Raw genomic sequence first — 15272 nt, forward strand, 5'->3', positions numbered from 1 at the left:
TTGTACGAATTAATTGTGGGTGAAAATATATCTGCCCTACTAAACACAGGTTTGGATTGACAGAGGATTTATAAATACGAGTCTATATTGATTGAGAATCCATCTCCTAACCTGTTGAAATAAGCCGGCACACATCAAAGGCTACGAACAAGCCAAATTGAATCGAGATTTATTACTTTAAGAATATTTAGGTTCATTCGTTAAGTTTTCAATATATTCAAGTTCACTAGTTAAATTTTCAGTGAACTTGAGTTCGAGCCAAACAAACCAATCTCCACGCGGGGAAATCAAAGGCCAACACTCACTTTTCAAGAAGTCAAGAACTCAAATCTCCACCATTCGATTACACGAAAGTGACCCACTGATCTACTCCTAATCACCCAGCTGCATTTTGAACCACCACACACTATCTCTACCATTTCATACGGATATCGTAACAAAATTGGAAAAACCCACCGTAAAGAAACCAATCTTTATGCCACAAGGCAGAAGACAATTCGGAGGATGACTTGCAGAGTTCTAACCACGGCCTTTCCTGGTTGTTGGGCTCCTCCGAAGGTTCCGAGTTATTGCTCATGTCCATGGAGAAATCGGATTCAATGTTCATCTTCTTCAAGTTCAGACGTCCCTCTTGCTGGTAATCTCTGAGCTCTATCTTTCTTTTGGTTTGAAGGAATCAAAATATGGTCATATTGGAGGCAGAGAGCATGTTCGTGTTGTAAATCCTTTTTAATTGAAAGGAGTAGAGTAATAATGGGCATAGTGCATCTTTAGTTGTATGTGATTAGAATCATTAGATTGAATGCTGAATTCTATTTTGAGATTCTAAAAGGAACCCATTTCAGATTCTTCTCTTAACATGTTTGCGTGTTGCAAACCCAGAAATAATTAGTGGAAGAATAATTGATCTAGTTTAGTGTGTACTGTGTGTTTCTGGATGAGAGCCTGTAAAACTAGTCAGCTTCAAAAGTGTTTCGTATGCGTGGAATGCAACTATGGGTTATGCTTTAGCCATCTTCACTAACAGCTCCTTTGGGTGGTGAGAAAGGGTGAGAAAAAAAGGGGAGCCCTTTCTCACACAATCTCATCAGTTTTGAGGAGATTTGGTGAGAAAGGGGAAGAGCCAAAGAGGCAATCAAAATATTTCATTTTTGTGCTTTTCTCTCCATTTCCCACAAAAAATGCTCAATCCAAATGAGTAATTTGGGTAGAAACCATTACCCTTTCTTTTCTTTTCTCATGAAATCCCTCCATCCAAAGAGGCTGTAATGCATGGTAATTGCGATACTTAAATCTTGTGGGTCTGGAGGCTATAACAGGCAGAGCTCCTGCTTGTGACAATGTTATCAAATGATGGTACCAAAGCACTCCAGTATTGGCCCGTAACATCTATTTTAGATGCCAATTAGCAGTGTAAAGGGGCTGGTTTTTGTTTAGTTGTTTACATATCATGAGTGTTAAATGGTCGGAGAGTGGTAGTATGTTACACAGCCATCTGTTAGTGAAAGACAGTTAAGAGAGGAAAATTGCTATTTAATATTCTGGGTATGTAGGCAAAAAGCCATAGGTGAAGAATCAACTTGGAGATACACTGCGTCACCACTGAAAGGGCTTGGGCCATAATATGCTGTTCTTACTCTACAGTGTAGTCCTAGTTCTTGTTTTGACAATCCACTTTTTGTTCTTTTGCATAATACTTGCAAATTGGTTCAATTCAAAGTTAGCTTCGACTTTTCATCCTCCATAGAAAAGCCTGAGAATAATGTGCCTATCACTGGTGGAGCTTATGATTTCAAGAAGGCAACAATTTCTCTTACAAAAACGTTGTTGTCTTCACCAAAGAAGGTGACGATTGTAAGGCATGGCCTTAGCTCTTGGAACGAAGAAAGCAGAGTTCAGGTTTGTTGTCTCAGTTTCTTTCTCTACTTCTTCTTTTCTTTGTTTTTCTTTCTAGTTTTCATTTTTGGTGCAGTTGGGGATTTGCTGAATTTGCAATGTGAAAGGATTTGTTGAATTTGCTATGTGAAATGTGAGAATGGGCGATTTCCTATCTGTAGTCTACATATTTTTTTGTCTTGCTAATTTAGTATTATCATCTTATGAGTGAAATCCTGATACTTATAATAGTAAAATGTTAGTATTTTGCTTATTTTCAGTAATTCCAGTCCAGTTTGCCACTCGAAATCCTTGCCTCCCTGTTCAACTTTCTATAATACATTCTAGGTGGCAAAACACGTAACAATTTCGGTTGGAAATTCTTGTTCTCCTGTCACATATGTGTGACAAGTCTATTTTTTCTTGGTAACAAGCACTTTCCAATACCCCCAAGGGCGCACCAAACAAAAAGCTGAGCAAGCAAACTGCAAAGGGAAGAAACACAAACCCGGCCTACAAAGAACACCCTCACAAAGCTGAGGGGTTAGGCAAAATAACCAATCCTCTCATAACCCGAGGCGAAGAAGGCCTATATCTAACTTCTCCTCCTTGATATTAAGGCAGCTTTTCTTCTCCACAAGATTTTAGTATTTTCTACCCTACACCAAGGAGTGTTACTTATTTTATCCACAATTACTTCTGAATAATTCATCTTTTTCCGCAGAGCAAAGAAATCTCCATGGGGGTCATTGGAGGCCCTTTGGGGCATGTAGATCCACTAAGAGCAAGCTCAAGACCATCCTCGGATGGGGCATGACCTCTCTTCCAATGAGGGACTAGCCACTTGAAATTGAGGCTCTTCATTTTCACTAGTATATCCTTTCCACTTTTTGGAGGAGGGGTCTTAGAACCATGGCGTCCATCACTTGAGGGCCTTCCCACCATGTTTTATAACCCAGTGGATTCACTGTTTTCATAGGTCAACTTCCCTTTTGATACGCTCTACTCTACGTGTAGCACAAAGAAAGAACCTCAGAAACATGTGAAGATGAAATTTAAGCTACTCCTTTTGCTCATTAGATGAGCCATTAGAGACTCCTTTCCCTTTTTCCTCTTAGCTTCTTGCCAATTATCACTTCCCTTGCTCTCTAGACTCTCTTTGCTCCATTCTTGCTTGTGACCTCTGGCAGCCTAGTCCTTTGAGATATACTTCTCTTGACAGGTAACCAATTCAATACATTTTCAGTCTTGAGTTTATGAAAGTAACTAGTAACAGAATCTATAGGGTGGAGCTAATTGGTTTGACGTTTAATGCAATAAACACACATGAGAGTGGCATATCACAAATGCTAAAACAATACTGGAAACCTTGGTTGGCGTCAGAACTACGTTCTGTGCCTTCTGGCTGTGCCGTTTTGAAATTTGTTTGTTACATATGTAAGTGTTCCCCTTGTTCAGCAAAGAGTAGAATCTCGTTTTTACTTTTTGGTGATTTCCGTACTAGAAACTCGTAGTGAATTTTACCTTTCTTTAAGCTAAAACTTAGCGAATCATTAAACTCTTGCTTGGCTGTTTGGCTCGTACATTGATATTAATTGGTACTGGCAGCTGTTGACATAATTGTACATTCAGGGAAGTTCAGACCTATCCATCCTAACAGAAACTGGAGTGAATCAAGCAGAAAGATGCAGGAAAGCCTTGGCAAATATATCCTTTGACCAATGTTTCTCTAGTCCAATATCTCGTGCCAAGGTTTGAAATGATCGATAATGATGATGATTTTGGCATATTCAATTTTTGAACAATTCCTCAAACTGTGGATGATTTCTAATGCAGTCAACTGCTGAAATTTTATGGCGTGGGAAGGAAGAGCCGATAGTTTTTCTTGATTCATTGAAGGAGGGCCATCTGTTTTATCTTGAAGGCATGAGAAATGGTGTGTGAGTCATTGCGTTTCACTCTTTCAGATAGTTGAAGTTCATTGTTTTTTCGCTTTTCAATATTGGAAGAGTAATAAGGCACCAATTGTTAAAGCTCGGCCTACTAACATTGCGCTTACGGATTTGAACCCAAGGGCAACCACTTTGTGCATATAACGCCAAAGCCTGTCTATACCCAATCTACCCCTCGTATACCTCATTAGTGGAATTTAGTTCGTTTCTTCTTGGTTTTTTTTTTTAAAAAAAAAATTAATTGCTATGGGTTGCATAATTACTGCAACATCGTGTATGAGCTTTGGGCATCGACTTTGTCCCCCCAATTCATTATAAAACACTCCAAATATTTAGCATTCAAATTACACGTAACAAAATTAGTTTAGTGGCCTGTAGGCCCTGTACACCTAAGTTAAAAAAAAATCACAAGTTTTGGAGTGTATTAATAGCAGTGGAGTGCCAAAATTATTTCCCTAACCTGTTCCATGGCATTAATTCGAAACCTAGTGTGATGTATTCAATTTTAATTTCAAGTTTTAGTTAACTTGTTGGTAACAAATAAGAATTCAACTAAACCATGCCCAGTATTTGGAGGCAGAGGATGCTAGGCAAATATATCCGAAGGAATACACAACATGGAGAGAAGATCCTTCCAATTTTAGTATAAACGGTGTCTACCCTCTCAGAATGCTATGGGAAACAGCAAACGAAGCTTGGAAGGAAATTTTGTTTACTCCTGTAAGCTTTTGTTGTCGCCTTGCAGATTTCACTTAAATTGACATACTGGAATACATTATGATATGGATCAAAAATCTTCTTTTCATTTATCAGGGTGATCATTTTCTGGTTGTAACTCATAAATCATTGTTGAGGGCGCTGATCTGCACGGCTCTTGGATTGGGCCCTGAGAGGTATATACCGGAACTGTCTTATTGTTGTGGAATAATATTCCTAATATCTGGTTCTAACTTCTTCCTTTTTCTCTCGCATTCAATATGAACTTCTGATATTCATGTGTTCAGGTAAAACACCTTGAGAACTAGGGAAGTAATGACTAATACAACTAAGCACCAGTCTTAGAGAGAGTGTGTAAAATTTTATTACAAGTTAACACTTAACAGGTCCCAAAAGAGAATAACGGAATGCGGTAGAGCTGTTTCTAGATTTCACCTTCAGCATCTCAGCATCTGATTGGTGGTGTAACCTATTTCTTTGTAATTTTAGAGGTTAGATCCAATGAAACAGTGGTTTCACCATTTGCAATTATTCGGCTTTAACGTGACTGACCACAAAGTATGGCCTTAGATATTGGTTCCTTGTACTTCAAGCAGTTACCTCTGACGCTGTTTTCACTGTTCAGATTCCGTGCCATCGATGTAAATAATGGTGGAATATCAGTGTTTAACTTCAACAAGCGAGGAGAAGCCATGCTTCAATCCTTGAACATGACAGCTCATATGTACAGCGATTACGTTTATCTGTACTGAATACCTCTGGTATTTTTAATCTGGCGATGCTAGTGGAACCGGAACAAATAACTCGCACAAAAGAGGTCATTTGTGGAGATGGTGAGTTCATCTTTGTTGTTACTGCAGAGTTTTAACTGTGACGTTTGTTCCAAAGAAGAACAAGATTGTAAGGTATTACATTGTCATATTTCTCCGATAGGAATGGACCAGTTCTTTCTTTCATGTGATCATCCAACTTCTGGCTTCCAGGTTTTCTTTCGTCGGGCAACCACTTATCTCTTCAGCATCGATATTTGCATTCTGATCTTTGAGACCAATATAACTCCAATGCCTCAGACACTGAATGTAGCGAACAAAACCAAATCAAGTCTTGTGTGTCCTAATCAATTGGAGCAACTTTGTCACTTTGCTTCGTCAATCGCTAAAGTTTCAGTTAAACATAGAAATTCGTATTCCTTTTGACCGCGTCAATTTGGGTAGAATTGCAGCGTAGCAAGGCATCAGGAAACTTTCCCCTGGCCCAAAGGCGGTTTTGTTTTCCTGCAAGTCTCATCTGATCACCTCATCCCATCATGTAAACCATATAGATACAGATGGTCCACACGTAAAAATCGGTCTCTGTATTGAACTTGAGAGAACCCTAATCTAAAAGCTGACTTTAAACCCTCGTAATTCATATGTGAAACAAAGCTGGATCCATCAAAAGCATGATCTGAATCGCGAAATATTTCCTTTTCTTTCTTTTACATCTAAATCGCCCATCTCGGGGGAGAGAATTTTGTTCGTTGCAAACACGAAATTCCTCAACATATTCAACAACATTTACAAGATTATCGAACGAGTAGTAGTTAGTCACCCTCGCTATCCGTCCATGCACCTTGCCTTGAAGGAGCGTTGGCCTCCTTTTGGAGTGTAAGCCATCGGCCATATTTTGGCATGGCAAGACGAGTTTACCCCTCTTCATGTATATCTTGTTTGTCATTGCATGCTTGGTTGATGGGCTGTTGAGTAATTATGCCGTGTTTTCTAGATTACCATTTTGACCTTATCAGACTTTTCATGTATTCCATTTGTGTCCTATGAATGTCTGCGAGTTTTGTCCGGATGTGTAGGGGCGCTTTTTAGGTATAATAAAATCGATAGAAAGGAATCAGAATCAAATTCTCGTCAGAATCAGAATCCCACCGCATGCACGGAGAGAGAGAGAGAGAGAGAGTAGGTGGAGAAATGCACGTGAGTTGTCAGGTATTTTAATTGTATTCACACTAATCTAAATAAAAGATGTTCATTGTCGACGTTCTAGCAATGCCAAATTTTTGCAGAGCTCTACAAAATGATGCTCACAATTTCCATATAATATGGGAAATTTACTTCACTGCACATTAAATCTAAACTCAAGAAGCTAAATTGAGTAAAGTACTTCATCAACGAGCCATTGGGAGTGATGTCAAAGTATCAGTACTTTTTTTTTGATCCGCAAGTAGTACAGTACGTTGGTTGAGAGAAAAATCAAAACAGTGCAAGAGAATTTGATATTAGTAGGATTTAGGGTAGCCAGATGATCCACCAAGGTCACACCTATTGTCATCCCTAATTGTAAATGACTAAGTACGTCGTTAAAAAACTTTTTTAGACAGCTTGTTAAGGACTCATTTTAGTTCGATTTGTCTATTCATCGATCAAATCCGCGGCTCGATTTTTGGGTCGTACAGTAAATGAGTCGGGCCGCCCTTGTATAGTATTTGGTCTTATTAGACTAACCAACTTCGGATCAATCAAACTATCACTGTAGTATGTATGGGACCTGCTGTCAGTACCGACCAAAAATAGGTACTGACCAAACATAGGTACTGATAGACTTGCTATTAGTACCTATTTTTCGTGTATATATATACACGACAAATAGGGTGTTTGGATCAAACATCCTACACGCATCGGATGCCGTTGATTCCCGCGTAGGCCCCCTCGCTTTTTTTTATAGAATTTTTGGACAGCTCAGATCGGCTCCAGTGACCAGAAACGGTCCGGCGTGACCGTCGGTACGATTTAGATGGGGTTTTGGTCGGTACCTATAGGTTTTCGGAATATGGATTTCTTTTATTTCTCAGCCAAAAAACATCTTTTATTGTTTTTCTCTTTCTTCCCTTTTACCAAATGGCAAAGTTTCATGGAACCCCACAACCACCACCACCCCCCTCCATTCTACTACTCACAACGAGCTCACGAAGCTCTCCTCCGGGCCGGCCCCCGCCTCAAGCCCCTCCAACAGGTCCACGCCCACCTCCTCATCACCGGCTCCCACAGCAACCTCTCTCTCATCACCAAGCTCACCCTCTTATCCTGCGCTGCCGCCTCCATCGCCTACACCCGCCGCCTCTTCCTCTCCATTTCGAACCCCGACCAATTCCTCTTCAGCTCCCTCATCACTTCCTTCTCCAAAAACCGCTTCCCAAACGACGCCGTACTCCTCTACCGCCGCATGCTCGTTACCATCCCCTCTCTACGCCCTTCAAGCTACGTTTTCACGGCCGTGATCAAATCTTGCGGCGAGTTATCGGCTCTGAGAGTCGGCAGAGTTGTTCATTGTCACGCTTTGGTTCGTGGGTACTGGTTGGATTCGTATGTTGAGGCTGCTCTTGTTGCTTTCTATGCGAAATGTGGTGATTTGGTTTGTGCGCGGAAGGCGTTCGATGAAATGCCGGAGAGAACCGTTGTCGCGTGGAACTCGATGGTTTCTGGGTACGAGCAAAATGGGTTTTCTGAAAAGGCAATTGTATTGTTTCACCAGATGCGGGATTCGGGTGTTGGGTTCGATTTGGCTACGTTGGTGAGTGTCTTGTCTGCTTGTTCTCAGGTGGGAGCTCTTGAACTGGGTTGTTGGGTGCATGATCGGATTAGAGATAATGGTTACGATATGAATGTGGTTATTGGTACTTCTTTGATTAACATGTATGCTAGGTGTGGAAATGTAAGTAGAGCGCGGGAAGTTTTCGATTTAATTAATGATCGGAACGTTGTCTCATGGACAGCTATGATTTCAGGGTATGGTATGAATGGATATGGTAGAGAAGCTGTGGAGCTCTTTGATACAATGAGAGCCCGTGGGCCACCCCCCAATGATGTAACTTTTGTTGCGGTGTTATCAGCTTGTGCGCACGCGGGGCTAGTTCAAGAGGGCAGAAAGGCATTTGCTAGTATGAGCGAGGATTTTGGGTTAGTTCCGGGAATGGAGCACCATGTTTGCATGGTCGATATGCTTGGGCGTGCTGGACTTCTCAGCGAAGCATTCGAATATATCAAGCGATTGGATCTTGTCAAGCCAGCACCGGCAGTGTGGACTGCAATGCTTGGGGCCTGCAAGATGCATAGAAATTTTGAATTTGGAGTAAGAGTCGCGGATCATCTCTTAGCTGCTGAACCAGAAAATCCAAGCCATTATGTGTTGATTTCAAATGTATACGCATTGGCTGGCAAGATGGATCAAGCGGAAGCGATTAGAAATAGGATGATTCAGAAAGGCCTTAAGAAGGGTGTTGGATATAGCACTATAGAAGTCAATCAGAAAACATATTTGTTTAGCATGGGTGATAAATCACACCCAGACACAATCGCTATCTATGAGTCCTTGGACGAGTTGATGAAGAGGATTAGCGAAGCAGGGTATGTGCCGGTGCCAGAGTCAGTAATGCACGAGTTGGAAGAAGAGGAGAAGGAATATGAAGTTAGGTATCACAGCGAGAAGCTCGCAATTGCATTCGGGATGCTAAACACAAGCCATGGGATACCTGTTAGAGTCGTGAAGAACCTCCGTATGTGCGAGGATTGCCATTCCGCAATTAAGTTTATCTCGGCTGTTACACAGAGAGAAATTATTGTTCGGGATAAACTTCGGTTTCACCATTTTACAGATGGGTCTTGTTCTTGTGCGGATTACTGGTGATAAAAACGCTTGCCAAGATTTGTCTAAATTTATCCCGCATGGTTACCAGGTCATGTCGAGATTGATAAGATGCTTGCAAGCAGACAACTATTGTCGGTGTTGTGAATTTTCCTTGTAGCTTTTTCTTCTTTTAGGGTGTCCAGACCAACTTACATGTACCTCGACTAATCTTTAAGATCCAATTTCGAGGTCCAATTGGGACTGGCTTGTACGAGTTGATAGGTTTCAAACCGGATCTTCCTTGTAGCATTTAATTGATTTTCTTAATCTCATCTTCTGGTGAAAGAGCAATGAATTGGTGCATTTGTTGCCAAATATTAAGTTTGTCTTCAGTCCTCTCCTGTCCATACCCTCATCGATTAGAGATGTTTTTGTGCGTAAATCTTGTGATAAAAGAACCACCACTTTGGTAGCGCCAGTAAAACTGTAATTTCTAACAAAACACGAACACATTAGGCCATCCACATTGGTATAATCAAAAAAAGATAACTAAAAGTTGACACATCAGCTTTTGATTATTCACTTAAGAGGTTGCTAAGTTTAACAATGTTAAGCTTCACTATGGTCACTTCTAGTCTATAATCAAAATATGAGGTCCACTACAATTTCACTCTCTCTCCCCCTCTGTTTCCCGTAATTCACTTTCCTCCATGTACGTTTTTTATGGGTTAAAATATATCGATTCCCTCTCTTAATTTTGGAAAAAAAATCGGTGACTTCCTTCCCTCCTATTATGATTTTTTTTTTCTTTTTTTTTTTTTTTTTGGGGGGGGGGGGGGTTAGAAACAGGAAAAAAAGAGTGAAACACGTTAATCCGGCGACGATGGGTTGAATAGTAGATGATCGAGAGATATGAGCTTTCACTTTTGGAGGAAAAAAAAGATAAATAGTTTGTTGACAAAGTGAAAAATATATAAAGTAGGCGAAAAAACTTGGCTACATAAAATTTTTATTCTTCAATTTTATTTTTTTAACCCAAAAAAAAAAAAAAGAGTAGGCGAAGAAGAGAAGAAGAAAATACCATTTGAAACACGCGTGTATACAAATTTTGGAACTAGTTAACTTATGTGGAGTAGGATCCACAAATTTTGATTATTGAAAAAGATTGCTAGTTTTGATTATCCAAAGCCCAAAATTTGATTATTTCTAAGGATGTTGCTAAGTTTAATTATACCATTGTGAGCAATCTTTTGCACCAACATTGTTAACTTTAAAAATAATTGACATTTGATTATACCACTGCAGATGGCCTTAGAAGCTCTAGAATTATTTCAAACCAGAATTATTCAGCTCAACCCATTCGTTCCTACGGGCTCATTGCTTGTTTTTATCTCTGTTGCTTATTAGTTGTTTGAACTCGGGCCTTTGAGTCGAGTAGTTTGTATATGAAATTATCAATATGAACAACAGTTCTTCACGCCAAAAAAAAAAATCCACTATGGTTGTAAACTTAGTCAGCATTGAGTAAAAAAATTTTTGAACGAAGCAATTAAGTAAAATATACCACCAGAAGTAAACAACTAATGACAGTTTCAAAATACAGAATCACGAGGAATGAACAGCCCCACCTCCTGTTTAAGCTCAACAATTCCTTATGTGGTTGCAGTATTTTAAAGGAAAAAAAATTAAAACTCAATTTTTTTAGCTGATGACTTCCCTGGTTGTTAATTCAGTACTAGCAACAACAGGCACTTTCTCATACACAGCACTCTCTCTAAATCTCTTGGGAAGAAAGCAACGACCGCCAAACCGCTGCTGCAAGTAAATGAGGGCGATAAACATCAGACCGCCACAAGATATGGTAATATCCCAGGCTGTCGAATAGTAATCCATTCTAGGGTTCGCATATATACCACCAAAATTCCAGGTGGAACCATGAGCAGCTCTATAAAGATCATAAGCATGAGGGAGCAACCGAACAACAGTAGTCCCAATGTAGAAGGCTGGAGCGAGAGCCCTCTCTTTGGAATCGCAAAATGCATTGAAAACAATCTGGGGAAGTAGAAAACCATCCAAGACCAGTCCAGCAAAAGATTTGAAGTCTCCCCAGAAAGATAGCTGCTGGACTCCAAATTGGCGTAAACGTAACAACCGCCTATTGTAAGAGTTTTTCCACAGATGCACAAACCAAGCGAGCAACCCCCCGCCAACGTACAAAGGCAAAGAAAAGTACATAACCTTTTTATCAGAAACCCAAAGTCTATCCCAACTTCCAGCGCCGCCAACTCTTGTGGACCACGTCTGCTGGAGAAGACGGAACTGCAAAAGAAAAGCAACCATTGTTATGACCCTTACCAATACCTCATTTACTTCAAGCCATCCACCGCTCCCAAGGAAAACATTCTGCCGATTGCGGTTCGCCACAAACAAGGCTTCAAAGTTAAGTACCAAAGGAATCATATGTGCAAGGGTGAGAACAGTCAGCATCACAACAGAAATGAAGGGAAGCACATCTGGGTTCTTTTTGACGTGAAACAGCTGTAAAACCAGAAATATACACGCAAGCGTATTGGAAATTAGGACCATGGTGATCTCTAGATCCATTCTCCAAATTGATTCGTCAGCTTGGAGGATGGAAATTGAATTTGCAAACAACTCAATTCGCTCGAAGTGTAAAGGGTCTGACTTATTGCGGTTGCTCTCAATGGTTCCTTTGACATTGCTTCTGTCCTTTGCATCCAGAGGAGCATACTGGATATTGATAAACATCTCACAGTCAAGTGATTCATTTTTTGCAAATGTTCTATTCCGTGATTCAAGGTGGCGACAGCCTTTCATGCAAAGCACTCCTGTTTCAGCATTGTATGTCCCTTCAGCTGAAATCTCAACATACTTGATTGACCGCTTTTCACCACCCAGCTGGAAATCAGAACGAGGGTTAAAGCTTAGAACATAGCTGATATTCAGCATGCCACTTTGGCTGTCTCTCACAGGAACTGCAAACGTTGATTGCACTCCATAGCCATAAAACCGATCACCCACGGATAGTGGAGAAGAATAACCCCATGCAACTTGCCCTTTACTATTTCGGACTGTCATGTCAAATCTCATGTCAGAGGAATACCCATTTGGGTATGTCACGTTTTTGTGTTTACCATTAATCTTTCCTGTGCAAGATTTACTTAAATTTCCAACCTCAGTATACTCATATCTCAGTCCCTCGACCCTTGTATTTCCATTTCTAGGGCTCTCAAACGAAATTCTACCAAGGTAACCAGAATCATTCATGCTTTTATTGCTCCACATCTGGCCAACAACCGTACTCCTGCTTCTCAATGTCATGGTCGACGGTGACCTTAAGCTCAACCTAATCGAACAATCCCCAAGTGAAGCCTTAGCCACTGTGTCTTTAAAATTTAATATTCGGCAAGCAACCAAGTCAAGGTGTTTCTTCTTCCCATTCCACACCCCCTCAGCAACTAACACAGTACTCGGATTAAAAGGTAAATGGTACCCATTATAGCTAGTATTCGCAAAATCTATCAAATACCGAACTCTCCCCTCGATCGTGCACTCGATATCATTGAAAGACATAAAACCAGGCAAAATCCCACCACTACCTCCACCAAGAGGATCACAATTAACAGACCCACAATCCTCCATATATTCCAATTCAAATATACCCGCACCCCTAACCGCCTTACACACAGCAGGGCCGGTACCGAAACCAAGCGAAACATTCTCCATTCCATCATACATCACAAACCGTCCATTCTCATTTTCCCCATCTACCAGTTTATACTCATAATTCCTCAACGAAAATCCCATTATCGAAACCATGCTAAAACACGTCAAATCATCATCCAAACATTCCAGTGTCCCAGTAACCAAACTAGACTCAAGATTCGACGAGTTCGGATAATTAAGCTTCAAACCGACATTAACAAAAACCAAAGAAGAACGCATACCTGAACCAATCATACAGAGCTTCCCATCAGCCTGTGACCAATACCCGGACAAACGAAACCCGACCCGACTCCTCGAGACTCCGCGTGGTAGATGGGGATTGATCATCCGGGTCCAGTTAACCGTATTAATACTCGCAAACCTCGGACCCAAAAATGTCAAAATCCCATCAATCCTGAAGACGCCAGCTGTTCGGGTCTCGGCGGCGGAGCGGGCCCGAAACGAGGCCGCATCCTGGGGGCCCAGAACCGGGTCGCCGCCGGTGTAATAGGCGGTGTCGAAGCGGAGGAGCGAATCGGGTTGGGACAGTGGGGCGGTTGCGTTCGATGCCGGGACGACTTCGTTGCAGTACTGGTCGTATGTGGTTGAGGCGGATGTGGGGATGGCGAGGGAGAAGAAGAAGAAGATGGAGAGAAGAGGAAATGGGTTTATTGGAAAAACCCTAGTTCGAAGAGAGTTGGGATTCATTGCTGTGTTCAAGTTCAATGTCGTTTTTTGGGTTTATCGTCAACGGGGATATATGTGTGTGTGTATAGGTGGGTGGGGAATGGGTTCTCTCTCTCTAGACTGCCGGCCATGGGTGAGGTGGTGGTGGACCAGTGGGTGACGTTTATGGGGAAAGGAATGGGAAAGCAATTGATGGAGAAATGTTTAAGGATTTTTTTTTTTTTATATAAATTTTTGGTAATTATAGTACTAATATTTTAAGGAAGGTTTTTACTACTATAATAGAAAGTCTACATACACAAGAAAATAGAGTATGATGCAAGGGAAGAATTTTTTTTGGTTTATCTAGGGTTTTAGTCCCTACGGTTATAGAAGTTATGTTTCATTATTCCCTCACCCCGGCAATGTTTGTCTCTACCTCGGTAGTTGCCTAGCTAGTCAGCACCGTCACTGTTGCTATGCTTGATTGTATTAGATAGAGATCCGATTGCGTACCTAAGATTATAAGGTCCACACTGATATGGGGAGTTAGTGGAAAAATAGACGGAAGGTTTGAAAAGGCGAAAAATATGAAGAATAAAGAGAAAAGTGAGAGAAATAGACGGAATAGGGAGAATAAGCTTAACCAATTGTGGGATTTAGGCATAAACAAACGATTTTAGGAAAAAACTTATCAATTTCTAAATAAAGAAGAAGTCATATGTTGTGTGCTCTTAGGGATTTTTTATACCATTGTGGTCCTCACCATGAAAGGGTACGTAAATTTTGCCCCTTCAATGTCTGATAAATTCTCGTTATAGAAATTTTTTAGTTCCTTGTGGTCATCACCGTGAGTATTTCCACATCCTTTTAGTGCTATGTCAATCCCAAAGAAAGCACACAACAAAGTTCAATCAATTCCAACTTAGTTTTACCAACTCAAGTTAGAGGAGTGAGAGGGCATCTTCTGCAACTACTCCACCATCAAGAGCTCCACCACCACCATTTAGCAGTGGCAAGAGAAAAAATTTGACCACCAATCACAACTCAGCCCTAGAATTAGTGGGAAGACTTGTAGCAAGAGAGAGCAAACACCATTTAAAGGACGTGACCTAGTGAGAGGGCTTGTTCGTAGCTCATATGGACCTCGGGCTTCTGGACCATTCAAAGGATCATCTCTAAATAATTCATTTTTTTGGATTTGTTTTTCCTCTTTCTCTAAAATGGATGAATGAGAACTTTATTTGTTGTTTCGAAATGGCTTGTTTGCCACAGAAATGGTTTTTCCTCTATTAATTTAGGGGCCAAAATGATGATTTCAGTGTAATTGATGTAGAAAAGTATAATCATTTGACATCGAGGTTTATAGACGGCCGTTGCTTGGTGGGGAATATTGAAAACGTGTACTAAGTTTTAGGGCCAAAGTGGGAAATTTTTACGTTTTGGGTGCAAAGAGAGAAAATGAGCTACATATTAACTCTCTGTTTGGAAATTGTGGAAAGAAAGGGAAGAGGAGGGAAAATAATTAAGAAGGAAAATGAGAGAAAATGGAGAGAATTTTACTATTCCCATAACTCTAATTTGCCATTTTCTCTTCTTTTTCACTCAAAACCAAACAAGTGAAGGAAAAATTTTCAACTTTCTTTCCTTTTCCCTTATTTTCCCCATGTTCCAAATAGAGACCGTGCGAAGTGAAATTTACCCGTTACAATATTATTAGAA

At 40.7% G+C, this 15272-nt stretch overlaps 4 protein-coding genes across 8 annotated transcripts in view; 2 read left to right on the plus strand and 2 right to left on the minus strand.

Moving 5' to 3' along the window:
* The window catches only part of LOC131313642 (E3 ubiquitin-protein ligase RMA1H1-like), a 73222-nt gene that overhangs the window by 52442 nt on the left and 5508 nt on the right, over positions 1–15272 (minus strand). The gene's annotated exons all lie outside the window — the stretch shown is intronic.
* On the plus strand, positions 354–5941 carry LOC131313641 (probable 2-carboxy-D-arabinitol-1-phosphatase). 5 transcript variants are annotated; one of them, XR_009196252.1, is made up of 8 exons: positions 358–637; positions 1721–1899; positions 3508–3627; positions 3712–3811; positions 4408–4547; positions 4641–4720; positions 5170–5449; positions 5528–5941. XR_009196252.1 is itself a non-coding variant. In XM_058342067.1 (7 exons), the coding sequence occupies exons 1-7, from the start codon at positions 505–507 to the stop codon at positions 4833–4835; spliced, it is 756 nt and encodes a 251-aa protein (XP_058198050.1). In that variant the 5' UTR covers positions 354–504; the 3' UTR covers positions 4836–5508. The 5 variants fall into 5 exon arrangements, 2 of the variants coding, with proteins under 2 accessions (XP_058198050.1, XP_058198049.1); XR_009196253.1 differs by having other exon boundaries at positions 5170–5377; XR_009196254.1 differs by lacking the exon at positions 5528–5941 and adding an exon at positions 5478–5508 and having other exon boundaries at positions 5170–5377.
* Positions 7395–9509, plus strand: LOC131313639 (pentatricopeptide repeat-containing protein At2g33760). Its single transcript, XM_058342063.1, has one exon. It carries the CDS (start codon positions 7446–7448, stop codon positions 9216–9218), a length of 1773 nt encoding a protein of 590 aa, XP_058198046.1. The 5' UTR covers positions 7395–7445; the 3' UTR covers positions 9219–9509.
* On the minus strand, positions 10692–13735 carry LOC131313637 (uncharacterized). The gene has a single exon (XM_058342055.1). The coding sequence runs from the start codon at positions 13590–13592 to the stop codon at positions 10860–10862; it is 2733 nt and encodes a 910-aa protein (XP_058198038.1). The 5' UTR covers positions 13593–13735; the 3' UTR covers positions 10692–10859.

The sequence above is a fragment of the Rhododendron vialii genome, chromosome 13a (genome assembly GCF_030253575.1).
Source record: "Rhododendron vialii isolate Sample 1 chromosome 13a, ASM3025357v1".
NCBI classification, from domain to species: domain Eukaryota; kingdom Viridiplantae; phylum Streptophyta; class Magnoliopsida; order Ericales; family Ericaceae; genus Rhododendron; species Rhododendron vialii.